A 19,808-nucleotide genomic window follows, 5' to 3' on the forward strand; every position below is an offset into this window, starting at 1 on the left:
TTCGATGATTGTGTACGAATCTTTGAACCGAATGCAAGAATCTGAATCGCTCTTTCAAAGATTCATGAATCCTGTACGATTTCTGAATCATCCAACGTAAATGATCTCCACCTATGAATATATGTTCGAAAAGTGCATGATCCGCTAAAGCTCGGAAAAATCATGAATCGTTTGAGAGTCGATTCAAGATTTGAATGACTCCTCACTATGGATTCATATGAATGACACTTCTCAAAAGATTCATTAAGCACAGCACTAATGGTACCCATGTATAGTAGTCCCATAGATCCCATAGCTCCCGTATATTAATGAATCGACTCCAGATTACACATTCCGTTACCATTTATTAGATGCATACTAAATCCAATTGAAGAGAGCTCAAGCGCAGATGTTCATCGTCTGCCAACAGATGAAAATTGGTAAAAGATGATTGAGTTGGCCAGAAGTACGTGGGGGGAGAATTGATTCCAAAATTGACCCATCGGATGCAACTCCGCATTCAACTTTGCATTAGACTATGGAATCGACTCCGGTTACTACTCCGAATTAGACTCAGGGTTGTTTGTGGAGTTGAACCCCTATGTCAAGCGTCAAGAGGAGGGATCGCGAATTTGCAATGGGATTTCCATTACCAATATGAAGAGAGCATATTTGAGGGCGGCCCGGTGGTAGTATATTGATAGCGATGTCGCCGGTTTTCACACCGCAAGACCGGTCCAAATCCCCATCCGGACCAATCCGAAATCCCAACCGCACGCAGGCTTCTACGAGTAAATAAAGTCTAAGCAAGCCAGAAATACGATATGATATCTACGATATCCATCAAAACTACTGTTGTGGTTGTATAAAAAATCTTTTGAAAAGAGTCATTCATATGAATCTATGGTAAGGATTGATTCAAATCAATACTTTCAATTATCCTTATACCTCGCGAGTCATTCGCTCTATGTAGGCCTTATCAATTCGAACATTAGGGACAACTATCAAGTTAATCGTTCGTTGTAATGTATTTCAATACCGGTGCAACTTTTAGGCATGATGCAAACGATCAATAACATGTCTTCTGAGGACGTACAGAATAGATCACCTGCCTGTCCGAGCCTATGTAGAGTTTTCTTTGGTAGCACCTTCTCCTTTGCCATCGTACATAATACAGACTTCTCATTAGTTCAACGAATAATTGCTTAGAAGTCATTGCTTTTACTTGTCATTACTCGTTACCGGCCTACGTGAAAGGCTTAGATAAAAGCTCATCTTCTAACGAATCTTATTAATTTGCAAAGTTAAAGCGATTAGTCTCCTGAACCCGCTACAATGTTTGTAAGGTAACGTGAATTTTCGAGCCATTAGGCCTTTTTAAACCAATTCGGCGAAATTGATGCAACGGTCTATCGATAGTTTGATCACTTGGACCAATCCCCAACGTATCCGATATTGTCATTTGACATTTCTTGACTGCAAGCCTAAATCCCAATGCATTTAACCACAAGAAATGGGCCTGTTGTGTCACGCAGCACTTTTCGTCCTATTAAGGAATAGAAATAGCGCTTCTTCTGGCAAATAACGCAAACTTCACTCAAAACTACCACACCTCTGGAATCACCCAATCGATATTGAAAAATGCGTAAACTTGCAATAACATTCAGGCATTTTCTTCAGTATGGTAGTAAAACTGTAGAAAACCGAAAATGTTTTACTTTTTAATTAATACACCTAACAACTCCAAACAAAGTTGAGTAACTTAAGAGGAATGCTATTTGCTTAAAGATCACTACCGAGTGACCCTTACTGTAATAGTTTCAAGTAATGTTAAACAATTGTATGTCCCTTGACATGAATTCTGAAATATACAACAGACACATTTGTCGAAAATTGACGTTGTACAATGGACTTTTACAGTGAGCAGCTTTGAACGGTTCGCGTTGTACGCACGAAGGGAGAGAGAGAAATGTATGCATGCGTACGTGAGAAAAGTTCTTTTCAGCGCTTGCTGTACATCGAAACGATGGCTTCTCTCTCTCTTTCTCTTCAACCCCTCCTCCCTTTCACTATGACCATTCTCTTTCTCTTTCTCGTTTTCTCTACCTCTCCAAATATATCTCTTTATGGAGCATTGCATACGGTCCAACATTACGCCAGTTAGTAGCCGGTAAGGAAATTGCCATTGCCAAAGGAATCCAATGCCCCAAATGGCAATAAAAAAACCCCGAAGCAACTCTCAATTTCAAGTGCGTTTTCGTAACAACCTGAATTCACACACGTCCATAATTCGGTATCTTCTGCGTTGAATGTAATACCCCGCCACCATCAAAACCCATCATTCATGCAAGTTTTCATTTATTCGTCCGAGTGTGCTTTTTTCCTTGTATTCGTCCAAATTCAAATTTATTCCCTTTACCTCCCACACGCTAGATTGGGAGAATCGTGCGATCAAGAGACAAATTAAAATGATCCACCATCTCTGTCTCTCTCCAGGCATGTGATTTCTATCATTTTTTCTTCTTGCCGTCAGATGGTTCGATTAAGTGAACACTGTTCATTTTATTCGAATCCACCCTGCACTGCCACACTAACAACAAACCAAACGAAGTTAGTTCCTGATATTTAAAATAATGTTAAATACATCATTTTATAGAAAAAAAAACATATTTTTTACCATCATCCCCAAAACGGCACACACTTCATCGCATTGCGTACGTGTACGCACACACGTACAAGAGAGGACCCAACTGTGTAGGTGTGTGTATGTGCAGCACAATTCATTATTTGATCTAGTAGCATAAGAGTAACCTTTTACAGCACATTTTACATCAGATACATATCGCCAGAGATTTACTTGTTCTCATGTACTGCCAATGAAACATACTGACAAAAAGTAGACAATTTGTATTAAAAAACGAACCATTCTTCCTATTTTAATTACCTTTTTTGTCGGTCAATCTATTTCGCCAATCGATGTGGTCAACTTTGTTGCCAGCAGAAACGAGGTGTGCAGCTGTCTCGCTCTCGCTCGCTCACAGCCCAGCAGCGCCAGCATACATAACCGACAGCATCTCTCATCGGCTCATCTCTCTTCCCGCTTGGTTGTGTTTGAGTGTGTGTACGGCTGCCAGCAACGTCGCAAAGTGTGCGTCGGGCACCGAACGCAAACGCTTCTGTATTTGCTGTGTTCGCGGTGTAGTTGTTGGATATGTACGTTTCCAAATGTATGAACCAGCCTCAGTAAATGGATGCGTATGTCTCTTTCTCTCTCACTCTTTCTCTCGTTTTGCACACACACGCACGACAGCTCACAATAGCGACCTCCTCTGCACTATCTTCGTTCTCTCCTGCTTCTCCTATTTGCTGTCGTGTGCTTCCACTTGTCCACACACCACTAGGACGGACACTTTGCACACACTCCACTACCTAACGTATGCACACACACATCTACCACACACATGCGCGCACACGGGCACACGGTCGCACGTTTCCACGGCAAACTGCTTCGATTCACTTCACGCGCGACACCACACATCCGCGACTGAGATGCATGCACCACATCACCTTGCGCACGAACGAGATAGCGGAACCGGTCTAAGCCTTTCCCTCTCGCGTTCACTTCCAACAGCCAAATCCGAACGTTCGCGGTGCCTGCTCGCTCAGACCAACCGTGCGCGAGAGCGCAAGTTAACACCAACGAAGAAAATAAAAGGGAAAAGCAACAAAAAAGCCAAAAAGCAACCCCGTGCACGAACAGACACACACACACACGGGCCGCACACTCGCAATTTCTTTTCGCGTTTTTGCTGTGGTTACGGAATCTTTTTCCCTTCTTCGTCTTCTATTGCAATCTTCTGCTTCTTCTCCGTTTTCACGCACCCGCTTTTCACCTAACCAGCGCACTATACATCCTTGTGTAAGTGCGAGTGTGTGTTGCAGCGGCAGCAGCAGCACTACACACGACGGGGGTAGAAATGGGTTGGCTTTCGGGCTTGCCTGTTTGCCACCCCACTCGTACACAATTGCGCACACACACACACATACGCTTACGTTCACTTCATCCCGTTTTTTCTTGATTTTGGCTGAATTACGGAAATCCTCTTATTTTGGGAAGTCGATTTGCATCAAAAACCACTTCTTCTGGAGGTTTCCTGTCAACCAAAAAGGAACTTCTCCAAGAGAAACTCCCTCTCCCCACTATGGTGGGGCGGCCGGATGATGTAGTTGCTGCACGGGCCTAACCACACAAAACACGTTTTGACAGCTCTACGGCCTATTAACAGTCGCAGCCACCGCAAACTCTCATCTTCTGACACATCCGAGACCACGTCGAGAGCCGCTGCTGAACGTTTTAATCGGCACTCGCGATTGGCACCCCCACGGTCCACCACACAACTACTGGCCTCTGCACAGCACAGCACAAGGGGGGACACATATGAGCGCGATCCGCCTCCCACCTTCCTCTTCCTTCCTTCACGTCTCTTCCGTGAACATTCGTGCCTCCCCCACCCCCACACACACACACGCGCGGGCGACACACACAATCCACTCAATCAATGGAACACATCCAATCCGACCCCAGTGCAAGCAAAATGTGCCGGATTATGCTTGAAGAAAACTGCACGCAGGGTTGCTTCGATCCGGAACGGCCAGCCTGGAATATTCACAAATTTTCACCGTTCTCTTTACTCTAACGACCCGGTCACTTGATCGTGAAGATATTACTCCCTCAGATACACTTTCTTTGTCCTTTCTTTTCACCGTTGATACGGCGGGAGGAAGTCTCTCGGAGTTCGCTGCTGTTCGCCTGCCCTGCTACTTACTACTGCTGCTTTTTCACTGCTGACAGCCACTGCGAAGCTGCTGCTTCCGTCGGCCGATTGGTACCACTTACACAAGCGCACGAGTTCGCACTAACTCATCTTTGCCTATCGCACACGGCGGTACGCACACCGTCGTACACTGCCTTTGCATACGCACACACACAGCTGATCGACGACGTCCTTGTGCCGGGCAAGAACGCAACTTACAGCGTCCGTTTGCTTCTGATATTGCAAAAAGCGGCCACAAATAGTTCACATTTAAGTTTATTAACTTTTCGTAATGATTTGAGGTACTTTCACGTATCTGAAGTCGTATAAAAAGCACTTAGCAACGGTTTGTACAGCAAAAAAATCGCCACTCGATGGCCCAAAGAACAGAAACTTCGTGTGTAGTGGTGAGAGGTACGGCACGTCAGTTTAGCGTCCATTTGCGGTGTTTATGAGACGGGCGGATTCGTTAGCTTTTCGTTTCATTTCCATGCAGTCCGGGTAACCGTCCATGCAGGGAAAGGTTGTGAAATTTAATTCGATAACGAATAAAACCAATCAAATAAATTCCCAGGTTGCGAGTTATTAGAAATCGGAATGAAATATTCATAAACTAACGAAGTCAATCACGTGTTGGGTGTTTTAGGTTTTTGTTCTTTGGGTATTTCACGCTATTTTATACACAAAAACTATTCAATTTGTTGAGTGTACGAATCGATCTGAGTAAAATCTTATTTTTTTCTAGAAACTCGCTTTTAATTTCGTTGAAAATTTCCTTCATCCTTCAATGCAATGGCACATGCTAATTTGGAACTGTCAAACGCACGTTGCTCTGTTTATATTTGATCCATCGCCGGGATTGCGAGAGTACAACCAGGAACGTTTCCCGACTAACGGCTTCTAGGTGCTATGGAGACTACATCTGTCGATCTTGGATTTCTAGAACCCTGTGAACCGTGGCTCCTAACAAACAAGTTCTTCCGCAGCAAGGTTGGAGGAAAACCGGCCTGGTTAGAATTGAAAAACCTGCCCAAACCCGAGGATCTTCTGTGTGGACAGTGCAGTGAACCACTTGGATTTCTTTGTCAGGTATAATGGAAATACATTTCTAACAAAAAGCGAGTTTGCATTCATCTGTCTTCTGTTTTAGGTGTACGCTCCGATTGAAGGAAACGATAATAGCTTCCACAGGACGTTGTATTTGTTCGTGTGTTTAACAGCGACCTGCAATCAGTCTCCCGACGCACGGTAACAGGAGATTGTCAGCAGCAATGTTTATGAGCCGTTCTGATCGCAACCACCTTTCATTTCAGTACCATCAAAGTACTAAGAAGTCAACTTCCAAGACAAAATGACTTTTACGCTTATGATCCACCAGACGAATCAACGGAATCGGTACTGGTTTCACGCGTCACGCGGTATTACGAAAACTCAATTGAAATGATTTCTTTTCGTCGATATTTCAGCCTGCGGTAAAATCTCCGGTCCCTTTGTGCGTTATTTGTGGTTGTCGGGGACCGAAGCTTTGCTCCCGTTGTAAATCCATTAACTACTGCAGTGCATCGCACCAACGATTCGATTGGAAAGCGTCCCACAAAGCTGTGTGTAGCGAGGAAGGAGTAGCTACCACGGGTACAGTTACCGGAACAAGTTCCATTCTATTTCCTGAGTTTGAGATCATAACCGAGGCAGAAGAATATGTGAGTAGTGGTTTTGTTTAAATGTAATTGAGCAAAAATTCACGATACACCTTTTCTCAGGAACCGAAAGCAAAACTCTCCGAGGAAGAGAATACAAAGCGTCAAATGGCAGAACTGGAGCGCCTAAAACAGCAAGGAAAAGCTGGTGCTTTGGATGATCTGCCCGAGGCGGAGCTGGACAAATATTCGGCCGATCAGGTGGAAGATAAAACGTTCGATAAGTTTAAGGAACGCATTTCTGCAGATCCAGAGCAAGTGTTGCGGTACGAACGTGGAGGCAAACCGTTGTGGTTGTCGCCCACCGTCCCGAAGAACATTCCTTCGTGCGAACGATGTACTGGTCCGAGGGTGTTTGAATTTCAAATCATGCCTCAAATGTTGAACAGCTTGAACAACGATCAGCTGGACTGGGGAACGCTAGTGTGCTACACCTGCGAGGCAAGTTGTGACATTCAAGGCTATACGGAAGAATTTATCATCCGACAAGACGTACTCAATACGGATACGGCAAAGCAGTAAAAAAACATTTGGCAATGAACGTACTCAACTGTAAGTATCGAACGAATTTGGGCCTTCATGAGGACAGCTTAAACAGAGTTTACGATATATGGGTCGACGGATGTAATGTCTAATGACGTGACCATGGATTGTATTGGATTGGATGAATAAGCATAGAAACAAAACTTCTGGCAAAGGTATTCTGATCACAATTGTACGTTAGTGAGTTGTTTCAGCCTAAAGTATAACAATGTGATGATTCGTTTCAGCTTGAAAATAAAATCTAAACGACAGGTTTATTGACGTTCATAAATGCATGCTCTGGAAGACTGTATGCGCTACTGGCTGTTGTTACCCGGTAGGCGCCTGGACACCGACCGAACACCAGGGATTTGGTTTTCGTGTGAGCTTAGCTCAGCCACTCATTTGCCCTCTGCGTTCTTGAGAAAATCGTACACAACCGAAAAGTCCTTGTTTGCCAAGCCCTTCGCCATCAGCGTCCGGTAGATCTGGTGCGTGAGCGCACCGAGCGGTATTGGCGAGTTCGAGCTGGTCGCAACCGCCGACGCAATGCCTAGATCCTTCGTGATAAGTCCCGTCGCAAAACCGCCTGCATATCCACTGGCGGCCGGTGCGGTTGGGATAATTCCGGGCACCGGATTATTCACCTCCGACGCCCAGCTACGTCCGGTCGAAGCGTTCACGATGTCGGAGAACACTTTCGGGTCGAGTCCTAGCCGGATAGCTAGATTCATACACTCGGCCAACCCGCACATCGAAATGCCCAACATCATATTGTTGCACACTTTGGCCGCTTGGCCCATGCCGTATCCGCCACAGTGCGTAATTTTCTTGCCCATACCCTCCAGCAGTTCCTTCACCGCCTGGTACTCGTCGGTCGTACCGCCAACCATGAAGGTGAGTGTGGCGTTCTTGGCTCCGGGCACTCCACCCGACACTGGAGCATCGACGAACGTTGCTCCGGCAGCTTTCACCTTTTTCTGGACCTATTTTAACGGGAATTGGATAACATGGTTTAGGATTTAAACCTTAGATATGTTGAAGAAAGCTTACCGCCTTTGCCACGTTCGGATCGATCGTGCTCGAATCGATGAAAACCGTCTGGTTCTTGATACCACCACCACCGATGATAGTGTCGTACGTGTCTGCCACAATATCGTTGTTCGGCAACATGGTCACAACGAAATCAGAAGCCTTGGCTAGTTCGGCCACATTGTCGTACGGAACGGCTCCTTTCGCCTGCAGCGAATCCTTCGCCTCCTTCGAGATGTCGAACACGTGCAGCTTATGTCCCTGGTTGGCAAACGAAGAATTGGAATTTAAAAATGTGAAAGATATGTTTACAGATCCAGAAAAATCTAAAAGATTGCAACATAAACAGGCATGACGTTCGTTCAACTATTTAGTTATCGTTCTGTGGAAAATTACTCAATTCTCAATATTTGAAGCATATTCAATAGGAAAGTTAGCAACTTTGCTAGAAAGTAAAACGAAACGCTGTTCTGAATTGCGCAGTATCCTCAAGCGCAGCGTACTAGTATCTATGTGTCCGTGATCGTTTCACTTTCGTTCTAACCGCGACCGTGCAAATGAACTATACCAACCGTTACCAACCTTTTACGTTCCGAGCCCTTCCGCGATCGCAATACTAATGTATTGATGTTCAAGGTCAGCTAAGAATAGTTTAGAAACGTTTTGTCGCTCACCGGCCCTTTGCCAAGCGGAACGGGATCATAACATACTGGAGATGGAACATTTAACACTTCTCTTTCGGGCACGACACAGTTATCAGTAATTAGCAACATTGCGCAGACCCGTGATATGGCGCATGTTCCCTAGTGGGGTTTCTGTGCATACTGGCGTTTCTAATGTTGCGCGTATGTATGCATACGTTATCAAAGTAGGTGTGCGATGCTGTTCGCACACAGCACACCGTCGATCGCCAAGCCTCCACGCGTCCGATCATCATTACGGGTATTACGACGAGTCACTTTTATCAATTTGACATTGAGCTTATCGTCAAGCTGCTTGCTTTTGATAAAACCGAAATCGCCCCACATGATGTGTTTGTGAAGGGGAAGCCAGACCTTTCTGCGCAACCGATTTCTTTTCCTTGTTTACCCTTAAATTCTCCTTCCCCAATCCCATTTGGGCACACGTGAGTATTCGTGTGCAATTTCATTCACGCTCATTTTACGTAACGCGCGATCGAATGCGGATCGGGACCCGGCCCAAATCGCGACACTTACCTTTGCCATCAGGTTGCTTGCCATCGGACCACCCATGTTACCGAGACCGATGAACCCAACATTCTTAGGGCCGCTGCTAAACGAACGGATCAACAGGTCGGACAGAAGCTTCAACTGTTGCTGCTGGGCGCCGGTGGTACGCGTCAGTACACGGAAGGCCATTGCGGATGCTTTCGCTTTTGAAATTGCTACAATTCACACTGTTTCCGACTGGCGGGACAAAATTCCACTGGCGGATGGCACGGGCAAATGAACGGTGAGATGTCGCTCGAACGCTCCGTCGCGGTCGTTTATTTGCTCGATACTGTCGATGGAGCAGTCTGGTGTACCAAGTGCCGGGGAACCGATGTTGGACGTACTACGCAACACACACGTACCCGGGACGTTCGGCTCGCGGATACGCACACCGACATAAAGTGTGGGACTCGCGGAACCGGCTCTACATTGTTGCGTTGACGTTGCCGTACGCCAAAACACGCCTGGCGCAACACTAGCGTTACCGAAATTTACTGTCGATCAACAGAAAAGATCGCCTTCTACCTGTCGATGATTTGCTTTTGCTGATTGTTTTATATTTTTACAACTCCCTTTGGAACACCAGAGCCATTAAATGAGTGTGAATTATAAGGAAATGTGTGAAGGGTGAACGAATGTAATGCGAATTTATGTTGTTGTTTAATGCTCATCTCAATTAAATTTTTATAGTGTTGAATGTTCGCATGTTAGAAACATTTATTAAATCTTCAATTAAAGCCCAATCTTCAATAAAATATGAGGCCCGCATGCCCGACAGCTTGCACGCAGCTTCTGGAGAATAGCGCCATCTTGCGGAAATTTTTGGTACCGTTTTAGGGCGGTGAATCGGAGAACAGCGTGCGAGCAGAGGAATTTTAAATTAAACCCTTGGCGCTCAGCTGTCCCTTCAGAGGGAACATCAAGTGAGTAGCAATCAACTCGACTGTCCCCTCTGAAGGGATTTGCAAGTGAAGCACGTTCAACGAAAGAAAAGAAAATAGTTTTTGTCGTTTTGTTTTGAACGGTATTCATGGCACTGCTGTGCATATACATTTATTACTAGGTTTACTATAAATATATACTTTCTACGGTTGATTCGAAGTGCACTAATTTACTATAGTACAAACCTACTAATTCAGTATAACTTATACTATTTTACATTATAGTAATTTAGTATAATGTATACTTAAGTTGCAGTGGTTTTGGTTGTGGCCGATTCGCCACACAAGGACTTTGGAAGAGATATCTGTAGAGAATAGGATAGATAAGAAACTTGGAGAGTAACGAAAAATGAGAATATATCATGAAAGGATTAGCTATCAACACAAGAGAGGCTCAAAAGAGAATCCTAAGATCCTGAGTTACAAAAAAGAGGGTTCGTTTGGTGAGAGGATTGAGCGACGATCAGCAAGAGAAAGCGAAAGGACAGGCAGTTTTTGGACAGACGTGTAAGACAGCGGTCTGAACATTTGGATTTGTAATCAAATATATAAAGAAAAAAAAAAGAAAAGAAATCTGCTTCTAATCGGAATGGCGGGTGTACGCAGGAAACCGGGCAAAAGTCACGACAATGGCGCAAATCAAGCTCCCAAATTGTAAGTATGCTATTAAAAAAAGGTGTGACTTTACAAGTGAAATGAAAAAGGGATCATGTTCGAACACGAACGAACGCATACCAGAAATGGCTGAATGATTGAGGAAAGTGAAAAGTATTTCCGAGCGATCTGAATTAATAGTTATTAAACATATCGCATACTTTACCAGTGAACTGGCCGTTTGTTGCGAATGTTTCGAACCGGGTATATCAGGTGTTTTGTGTGGCTCAAGCGTCCCGTCTTTTCTTGGAACCAACGTGTTCGTACGTGAACCGGTGTGTCGCGATTCCTGTGAAAGTTGTTCTGAGGGATTTATCAAGTATTTGATGTGGTTCTGCTGACTTGAAAAAGGGTTGGAAGTGGAGATGGGACAGTGAAGTGTATATCTATTGATCACAGTATTTGAGAGTGTATGCTGATTGTCCAGAGGACCGCGTGCACTGCACAGTTCCGTGTAAGCCGAAGTACATGCTTTGCCATTGAACTGGTATGCCCCACATGGTGCGATTATGAGTATGTCGGAACTTTTGTCTATTAACGTATAGTCTCGAAACCAACGTGTTCGTGCGCGAATCAGGAGGGCGTGATTCTTATAAGAATATCAAATGGCGGACTAGTTGGACGCCTCTGGAAGTGCTTAAAAATGTGTTAACGAACGCTTTTGGGAATGCAAAAAAAAAGAAAAAAAAAGAGGAGGAAGAAAAGTACTGTTATATGGACGCCTCTGTGAGGGCTACGTGAAAAAAGTACTGTTACATGGACGCCTCTGGGAGGGCTACATTATGTACTAAATATAATACATGGACGCCTCTGGGAGGGCTACATGAAAAAAAAAAGAAAAGTACTGTTACATGGACGCCTCTGGGAGGGCTACATGAAAAAAAAAAGAAAAGTACTGTTACATGGACGCCTCTGGGAGGGCTACATTATGTACTAAATATAATACATGGACGCCTCTGGGAGGGCTACATGAAAAAAAAAAAGAAAAGTACTGTTACATGGACGCCTCTGGGAGGGCTACATTGCGTACTGAATATAATACATGGACGCCTCTGGGAGGGCTACATGAAAAAAAAAAGAAAAGTACTGTTACATGGACGCCTCTGGGAGGGCTACATTATGTACTAAATATAATACATGGACGCCTCTGGGAGGGCTACATGAAAAAAAAAGAAAAGTACTGTTACATGGACGCCTCTGGGAGGGCTACATTATGTACTAAATATAATACATGGACGCCTCTGGGAGGGCTACATGAAAAAAAAAGAAAAGTACTGTTACATGGACGCCTCTGGGAGGGCTACATTGCGTACTGAATATAATACATGGACGCCTCTGGGAGGGCTACATGAAAAAAAAAAAAAGAAAAGTACTGTTACATGGACGCCTCTGGGAGGGCTACATTATGTACTAAATATAATACATGGACGCCTCTGGGAGGGCTACATGAAAAAAAAAGAAAAGTACTGTTACATGGACGCCTCTGGGAGGGCTACATTATGTACTAAATATAATACATGGACGCCTCTGGGAGGGCTACATGGAAAAAAAAGAAAAGTACTGTTACATGGACGCCTCTGGGAGGGCTACATTATGTACTAAATATAATACATGGACGCCTCTGGGAGGGCTACATGAAAAAAAAAGAAAAGTACTGTTACATGGACGCCTCTGGGAGGGCTACATTATGTACTAAATATAATACATGGACGCCTCTGGGAGGGCTACATGTGAGAACGATCAGAGGTTAAAAAAAAAAAAAAAAGATTTACTATTCCTTATACTAATAAATGTTTCATTTCAGAAAGCATAATAAAGTGAACAAACTTCGGAAGGCTCTTGAGGCAGAAAGGAAACGCAACGTTTTGCTGTCCGCTAGATTGAAGAAGATTAAGGGAAATGGAAAGCAAGTTCATAAAATCAAGCCATTTGAAGAAATGTTTGACCCAGCTCCAATGCATTCGACAGCAATCGATTTACAGGGTCGAGAAAATTCGATACTCGCTACATCCATGAATGCGTTATCGGCAGTTTCAATAAACATCCCAGATTGTAAACCAAACGATAAAATGGAGGAAATCGACCGTAAATCTTTCGAGGATTGGAAGGAGTTGTTAGAGGCTTCCATGGACCTTGCCGGCATTACAGACGAATACACTAAAAGCAACGTCTTTAAAGTAAAGGCAGGACCGAAACTCCTAGAAGTTTTGGAAGAAACACCCAAACAACCATCACCCGATGTAGCAATTGCTCCATATTCAAACGCTATGAAACGTTTGGAAAGTTTCTTTGGGTCTCGAGAATATCGTCTGATACAACGACAAAAATTTAGGTCACTTACTCAAGATAAGGAGGAATCAGACCTAAAATATCTTAAGCGAGTGATAGCATCAGCTAAACTGTGCGATTTCGACGAGGAAAAACTCATGGAAAGTGTGACAGACGTCGTACAATTACACGCGCTCAATATCAAAGTCCGCGAAGCTGGTCGCAAAATTCTGCGCAAAGGAGGTACTCTTGCGGAGCTGTTGGAAAGGATTCGCGGACACGAGGTAGATAAAACCAATGAGGAAATTTTCAAAAAGACGCACCAACCAGCAACCGAAGTTACAGTAGCAGCAGTTACACGCGAAAGTAGTTGTTCAAAATTAACTTGGAGTACAATATACCCGCAATGTGGTTGATTGTAAGAAAGCGTTAGAACAGGAGCAACTTCCATCGAATACAAGTACAAAACCGACAGTGACACCTGAGTCAGCGCCAAAGGATTACGAACATGAATCAGTAGATCATTCCGAAGATAGGCTAGACGGTATTACGGAAAACAGACCGAAAAGAGTGCTTAAGAAACCGGAAAAACTTAAGGATATGTTCCTATATCAAATTTTTCAGTAGAGTAGGGGCGGGGGTGAATGTAGAGAATAGGATAGATAAGAAACTTGGAGAGTAACGAAAAATGAGAATATATCATGAAAGGATTAGCTATCAACACAAGAGAGGCTCAAAAGAGAATCCTAAGATCCTGAGTTACAAAAAAGAGGGTTCGTTTGGTGAGAGGATTGAGCGACGATCAGCAAGAGAAAGCGAAAGGACAGGCAGTTTTTGGACAGACGTGTAAGACAGCGGTCTGAACATTTGGATTTGTAATCAAATATATAAAGAAAAAAAAAAGAAAAGAAATCTGCTTCTAATCGGAATGGCGGGTGTACGCAGGAAACCGGGCAAAAGTCACGACAATATCCACAATCAAACAAAGCGATTTCAATCTCGATTGTTTTTAATGCGCTTAACCTTTTAACATCTCCTAAATCGAATATGCTACACGTGATCAAACATTGGTATTCTAAAGTTGGCTTTCGTTGTGCACTGTTGCATCGCTTCCTTGAAACCTTCGCAGATCTTCACATCCATTTCCTTATCCACGCATGAAAGAAATTGCTTGATTTCCATACCACATGGCTCCACGGAGGCGCTTTTGTCCGGCTTGGTCAACTCCATCGCAGACTGCTGCTCCTTCTCCACGGCATCCGTGCTTACCGCTTTTGGTTCGGAACGTTCGAATAGTCCGCCAAGTGCACGGCCTAGGACGGATCCAATTGCAACGCCACCGGCAGTAGCTGCCATTTGTGAGAAAAAGCCCGATCCTGGTGCTGGTGTTGCTACTGTAGGGGCAGTCGGTGATTTCGTTGGCTCGGCGGCTGCTTTGGTGGGGACACTTTGACCAGTTCCATGCTGAGATTTTGTATCGGTGGTAGTAGATTTACGGGATGGAGGAACCGTTTTCGAACGAGTATCACGGCGTGGCATTTTCTGACTTTACGTTTTTGACAGTTCCAATGCAACTCTCACTCGAACACAGCCTACTATATTACCAGGAATTTCAGTCGTGATAATTTTTTTTTAACCAGTACAACTTAACATTTTGTAATCTTCTACATTTTAAACAGCGCGTGGAAAGTTTACCGAAGTGCAATATGTTCCAAGTTGACCCTTCGATATATAGTAACTGGGTGCTAATTAGCTCCATCACGAACGACACAACCTCAAAATCTATTCAGGTGAGACACGCTTTTAGCTTTACTTAACCTCATTTTCCCTGCTGGCGTTCAAATCGCTCACAAAATCTGAATCAAACTATCGATAAGCATAGCGAACATAAAGATGTAAAGAACTTCATGACTTAGATGCCGAAAAGATGAATTTTAAACCAGTATGAAACGTGTAACATTTTCTAACAAAGTAAGGAATAAATTTCATAAAATGTATCGAAAAAAATGTTACAAAGATGAACAATATTAACGCAATCGAGACGATTCTTTGCCTTATCGTGCCCGGGTTTCGTCACGTTATATTTGTTGACCGTATCTCAAAGTATTTACATCTTCGTAGCATCCGGCTCACAAGACGCCCCAAACGCGCAGGCCCATTGCACTCTTTGTTGGCACTCCGGCGCCATATTGGAGCAAACAGTGCGGAAACAGAAATCTCGGCAATCTAAAGACTTTGTCCGCTGGTTGACATCCGTGGGGGAGGAAAGCGCCGGTAAGGGTTGTAAAGGTAACAGGGAGAATGATAAAAAAAGAATTAAAACAATACTACCCAATCGGACGCAGCTGGTAAGAGAGTCAGACAACGTGAAGAAGATCCAATGTCTTGCTGGCGCACTGTTTCAGCAATATAATTTCAGCCGACCACCGTCATATCGTCCTCATACACGCGAAACCTCATTTGAACAACGTGTCGCCTATCTGCCAGCAACCTGTGCGATGGTGGTGATACTAAAATTGTACTCTCGCCACTATCTTATCTCCCGAGCGAGCGGAATGTATGAAGTAAGGCATCCAAACCAGCCAGCATTATTCGAAGGGGTGGCCGGGGCTGCACAATGAATAAGCGCCGTTGTTCTGTAACCCCACGTCACATTTTACCTGGATCCGCAAGTGAAAAAGCATCCCTTACACCTGAAGACGTCCACCTGGAAAATGTTTCACATTTATACAGCACATTTAAGCAACTTAAATTTACTTGATCTGGTGATCGAATTACTATTTTAAATTAATAAATTAGCATTATTGAAGATTGAGATGAGTTGGAATGGACGTTTCAATTGCTTGAATAATTAAGGAACTATTGTTAACGCTATCACTCCATCTCAATTAGGGCGTACCATGCCTACTATGTCTATGTGAACGACCTGACAGAGCTTTGAGCACTGGGTCGTTCGGTGTCATTCTCATGATATGACCAACCTACCGGAACCTCGCGAGTCTAACACGCCGCACGGCATTGAGTTTGTTGTACAGTTCATAGAGCGAGCTCGTCATTCATTCTTTTATACGGATTAAACTAGATTATGGATAAGCAGAGAGATGTTGGATAAAGAATCTGAGTGCATCTTGACAACAATTGATCAAAGAAGAAGACTTGATCTCATAAAGAATTCTTAACCTAGAATTCAATTGCCAATCAGATATTGCGATGCCATGCTGCAGATTTGGGAGCAGATGGCGCTATCACTCTATCTAAATTTGCGTCTTCCATGTCTCTTCTACCCAAATCCATTGGGCTAGTTATGTTATTATAATGATACCGGGCAATTTACAACAGTTTTGTAAATTTTTTATTGATCATCCATATGGTTAGAGGAACTAAGGTACCAATAAATTGTGATAAAGAGATGACGTTTACATATCAATCAAGTAGAACGGAGCCCGTGTTTGGTAGACGATGGCGCTCGACCTTGTGCGCTTCTTTATTCTTTATTTGAAATTAAAATTTTAGAGAAAAAATAGCATACGTTTAGTACCAACCGCCCTATAAAGAAACTTCTTCAATTGCTGTACTTAAGTGATCGATCAATTTTTTAGATAACCTTGTGGTTGATTCAAAACCGCTGTTACTTCATCGCTACGGTAGATGCCACTAGCCAGCATGGGGTAGGTATACTGCATATCTTTTTGTTTCCTTTTCTTTATTTTAGGTGGACAATTAATGTTCGTTGTTTCCCTCGGCGTACGACTCATAGGCTAGTTCAAGACTTTAGATATGCGCACCGGCAAGTGTTCTCTACTACCCTCCAGGTTTTCACCGACCACTGAAGCAACGCAACGGTACACCGGAAGCTGCTGGTGTGTATGTCTTTATAGATACGAGGTGCATGAAATTAGATTGCCACGGCAAACTAGAACAACAAACAACTCCACCGGTTCGCCCGTCGAGCCGTCGGGTGATAATGGTACGATCATGTGCGCGACGATGGTCCGCGTGCCACCAAAGGCGCGCAGCGGAATTAAAATAAAACTGCTTTCGCAAGGCTTGTGCTGTGGTGCTGTGTACGTGGAATGGGTCATGATTTATCATAACCATCGTCAACCCTATCCACTTCGTCTCGAAAAAAAAACCCCTAAATAAAGTTAAACACGATGCGATGCAGTGTGGTGGATGGAGGTGATGGCTGGCATTGGCATATCCGCACAGTACCAACAGAAGCTTCAGCAGTTTGAGACACCGTGGCCTCGGTGACAGGTGACTGATACGTTTCCGTTTGTCCGCCCTGTACCCCGCATACTCCCAAGCCGGTGTTCCATCATCATCCCATAAAGCTAGAAAGAGATGATTCCAGACACACATTACCGTGTTAACATATTATACAAACAGTATGTACACAAAACCCGCTCGATGCGTTGTGGTAGAGTGGCCGTACGTAAAGCTCGCTGCTCTGTGGCTAGCAGAGGTGTAGGCAAAAGTGTCCCACTTGCTTCGTTTGTCCCGTGTGACCTTTCCCTTTCGGGATTGGACCGAGATGTCCTGGAGCCAGTAGGCAGTAGGCAGCATCCGACCGTTTAAGATCACTTTATTTATTTTGTCCATAAAATCAATATTTCGGCTTTCGGTTGCCTTTTTTTCTATTACACCCCAATCGTTGTAAAGGTGCTTTTTTGCCCAAAAAAAACGAGCTATCGGACTTGCCTTGAACACGCAAACATTATGATACGCAAAGAACAAAGGCAGATCGGAAGGTGTGAAGATGCTGAGACAATGTGCATGAGGGTCGCGTAAACAAATTCACTTACACATGCAATCACCCTTACCTAAGTATGATAACTACGCAGTTTGGGTGTGATACTGTTGTATTGTAAAACGATTACTTACACTATTACAAACGGTATGCATTCCAATATAATTTTTCAAAAATAATTTAATCATTTCCTGCAACGATATTACTTAAAACACCAGACAATTAGTGTCGTAAATGACCTACTATGTTTCTTTCACATCTGTCATTATTTAGTAGCTTAAGTACACTACTTAAAAACACATTTCAATATCTTTGAAAAATGGTAAGGCAAAGATTTTATCTCCTTCAAAGTTACCCGAAAAAGAGTACAAATTGTTGCAAGACCAGCTTTTATCGCTCTGCACTCGAATTTGATCCCCCATTCCCCCACTATCTGAAGATGCCTAGTGTTAGCCCAACGACGATAGGTAAAGCCAACAATAAAACAATCCCTTAGATGCATGTATTTGCATAGATAACGCCATTTTCTTCCCCGCGCACGATTACTACGGAGATCGCTCGAGATCGGTCGCCGGTTACGGTGCAGCGTTGCTCTTGTTTTCGTGGCCTGTGTGTCACCTCGCAGGTCGCGGACGATCGTCAGGTAGCTTGCACACTGCTTCAGCGCTTTTCCTTCCCCGCAAGAACAGGTGCCTGTTGGTGGGCCGGGGGGGGGGGGGGGGAAAGCGCGTTTGCTAGAGCGGGACACATCATCACATTGGGAAAGATGGGAAGGTAAGTACCGCATAGTGCGATATCTTATCAATTATCACATATTTGCTCTTCTCTCACACGAGCAACCCTGTACACTCGATACCTAAAACCCGCCAGGCAACCATGATGGCGTGAATCCGGCAAAGGGGTGGCATTCGTTGTGGGGCGGCCAGGAAAAGCAAATGGTTTCTCTGTTCGCGCTACAGCCTGCGCAATGGACGGTCAGGTTTCGGAAGGCTATAGGAAGGTATCGCACCGGCACGTCAGCTCATTTCGTGTCGAAACGTGGTCGAAGTCACACTGGTCGGAGGATCTAGCGTGTCGGTTGGTGTAGCACTGTGGTCGTAGTCAGCTCCCCCGTCTCGTGACGATGCGTTCGTCAAACACTACCCGTGTTACTTGGAAGCCGGTTTGATGGCTCCTTCGTGTGTACAGTTTGCGGCCCCCATCGATACCGAAGAAGCCTGCTGCCGTGTGCTGGGGTTCTGTTTTGTTGTTTTAGGTAAATATTAGACCATCCAAAGCGATGGTCGAAACCACCGATCGTCACAGCATCTCGGACCATCGATTTTACGTTGCTGCGTGGAAGAGTTCAACCGCTTCTTCTTCGGCAATGCGGTGGTACACCCTTGTCCATTGTCGAGGGGAAACTGTGGGGGAGAAAAGTATTCCGTGCCGTTCGATTGTTTGTGTCAACATTACTCGTTGCGCATTCGAAGATCGGTTCGTTCGGTTACCGAGCGACAGTACATTGCCTCCGCTACACCTGTGCGGAGGTACGCCATCGAGGCAGAAATTCGTGCATCCACGTTATCCGGTTGTGGGGTTTTGTTCTGGTAGGAAGGCGACGGATGTGTCACTCGTACTGTCGCATATACTACCAAATCGCTTCGATGACGTAACGATCGAGGCAGGACGGATTTGCAAGTTCTCTGCGCAATTTTACTTCCCAGACGAGATGACACGTCCAGCAGTACGCTGCCTCCCTGCCACATCCCGTGACGGTGGGGCTGATTATCGACAAGATCCTAATCGAATATGAAAATAAAGAGAGCTATCCGTCGACAGTAGGGATATAATTCACTGTCATGGAATTGCTCTCTTTATGTACAATTCGATATTCAACGTGTTCGGCACATTGCGTCATTAGAGATGGTGCCATGTGA

The 19,808-nt window shown here is 44.4% G+C and overlaps 4 protein-coding genes across 5 annotated transcripts in view; 1 reads left to right on the forward strand and 3 right to left on the reverse strand.

Moving 5' to 3' along the window:
- LOC128300726 (uncharacterized) overlaps positions 1 to 4,075 on the reverse strand; it is a 30,565-nt gene extending 26,490 nt beyond the window's left edge. For both annotated transcript variants that reach the window (XM_053036897.1, XM_053036896.1), the window contains exon 1: positions 2,924 to 4,075. The gene's annotated coding sequence lies outside the window, so the exon portion shown is untranslated. The remainder of the gene's footprint in view (positions 1 to 2,923) is intronic.
- A 1,479-nt stretch (positions 4,076 to 5,554) lies between these two features.
- On the forward strand, positions 5,555 to 7,310 carry LOC128300448 (programmed cell death protein 2). The gene is made up of 5 exons (XM_053036506.1): positions 5,555 to 5,882; positions 5,944 to 6,041; positions 6,107 to 6,188; positions 6,260 to 6,493; positions 6,554 to 7,310. Exons 1-5 carry the CDS (start codon positions 5,703 to 5,705, stop codon positions 7,010 to 7,012), a joined length of 1,053 nt encoding a protein of 350 aa, XP_052892466.1. The 5' UTR covers positions 5,555 to 5,702; the 3' UTR covers positions 7,013 to 7,310.
- LOC128300449 (probable 3-hydroxyisobutyrate dehydrogenase, mitochondrial) lies at positions 7,251 to 9,585 on the reverse strand. Its single transcript, XM_053036507.1, has 3 exons — positions 9,262 to 9,585; positions 8,066 to 8,305; positions 7,251 to 7,998 (listed from the first exon to the last, which is right to left on the reverse strand). Exons 1-3 carry the CDS (start codon positions 9,421 to 9,423, stop codon positions 7,414 to 7,416), a joined length of 987 nt encoding a protein of 328 aa, XP_052892467.1. The 5' UTR covers positions 9,424 to 9,585; the 3' UTR covers positions 7,251 to 7,413.
- Positions 9,586 to 14,189: 4,604 nt separating this feature from the next.
- Positions 14,190 to 14,678, reverse strand: LOC128304962 (hemiasterlin resistant protein 1-like). The gene has a single exon (XM_053042217.1). It carries the CDS (start codon positions 14,676 to 14,678, stop codon positions 14,190 to 14,192), a length of 489 nt encoding a protein of 162 aa, XP_052898177.1.
- Positions 14,679 to 19,808: the final 5,130 nt, after the last annotated feature.

Source organism: Anopheles moucheti, chromosome 3 (assembly GCF_943734755.1).
Source record: "Anopheles moucheti chromosome 3, idAnoMoucSN_F20_07, whole genome shotgun sequence".
Classification (NCBI taxonomy): domain Eukaryota; kingdom Metazoa; phylum Arthropoda; class Insecta; order Diptera; family Culicidae; genus Anopheles; species Anopheles moucheti.

Excerpts from the sequence above, each read along its gene's own strand:
- LOC128300448 (XM_053036506.1), top strand. The coding sequence starts at position 5,703 with ATGGAGACTACATCTGTCGATCTTGGATTTCTAGAACCCTGTGAACCG. Across the intron at positions 5,883-5,943 it reads CACTTGGATTTCTTTGTCAG|GTGTACGCTCCGATTGAAGG; the intron begins GTATAATGGAAA and ends CTTCTGTTTTAG. Across the intron at positions 6,042-6,106 it reads AATCAGTCTCCCGACGCACG|TACCATCAAAGTACTAAGAA; the intron begins GTAACAGGAGAT and ends CTTTCATTTCAG.
- LOC128300449 (XM_053036507.1), bottom strand. The coding sequence starts at position 9,423 with ATGGCCTTCCGTGTACTGACGCGTACCACCGGCGCCCAGCAGCAACAG. Across the intron at positions 8,306-9,261 it reads CAAGCAACCTGATGGCAAAG|GGACATAAGCTGCACGTGTT; the intron begins GTAAGTGTCGCG and ends TTTGCCAACCAG. Across the intron at positions 7,999-8,065 it reads ATCCGAACGTGGCAAAGGCG|GTCCAGAAAAAGGTGAAAGC; the intron begins GTAAGCTTTCTT and ends CCGTTAAAATAG.
- LOC128304962 (XM_053042217.1), bottom strand. The coding sequence starts at position 14,678 with ATGCCACGCCGTGATACTCGTTCGAAAACGGTTCCTCCATCCCGTAAA.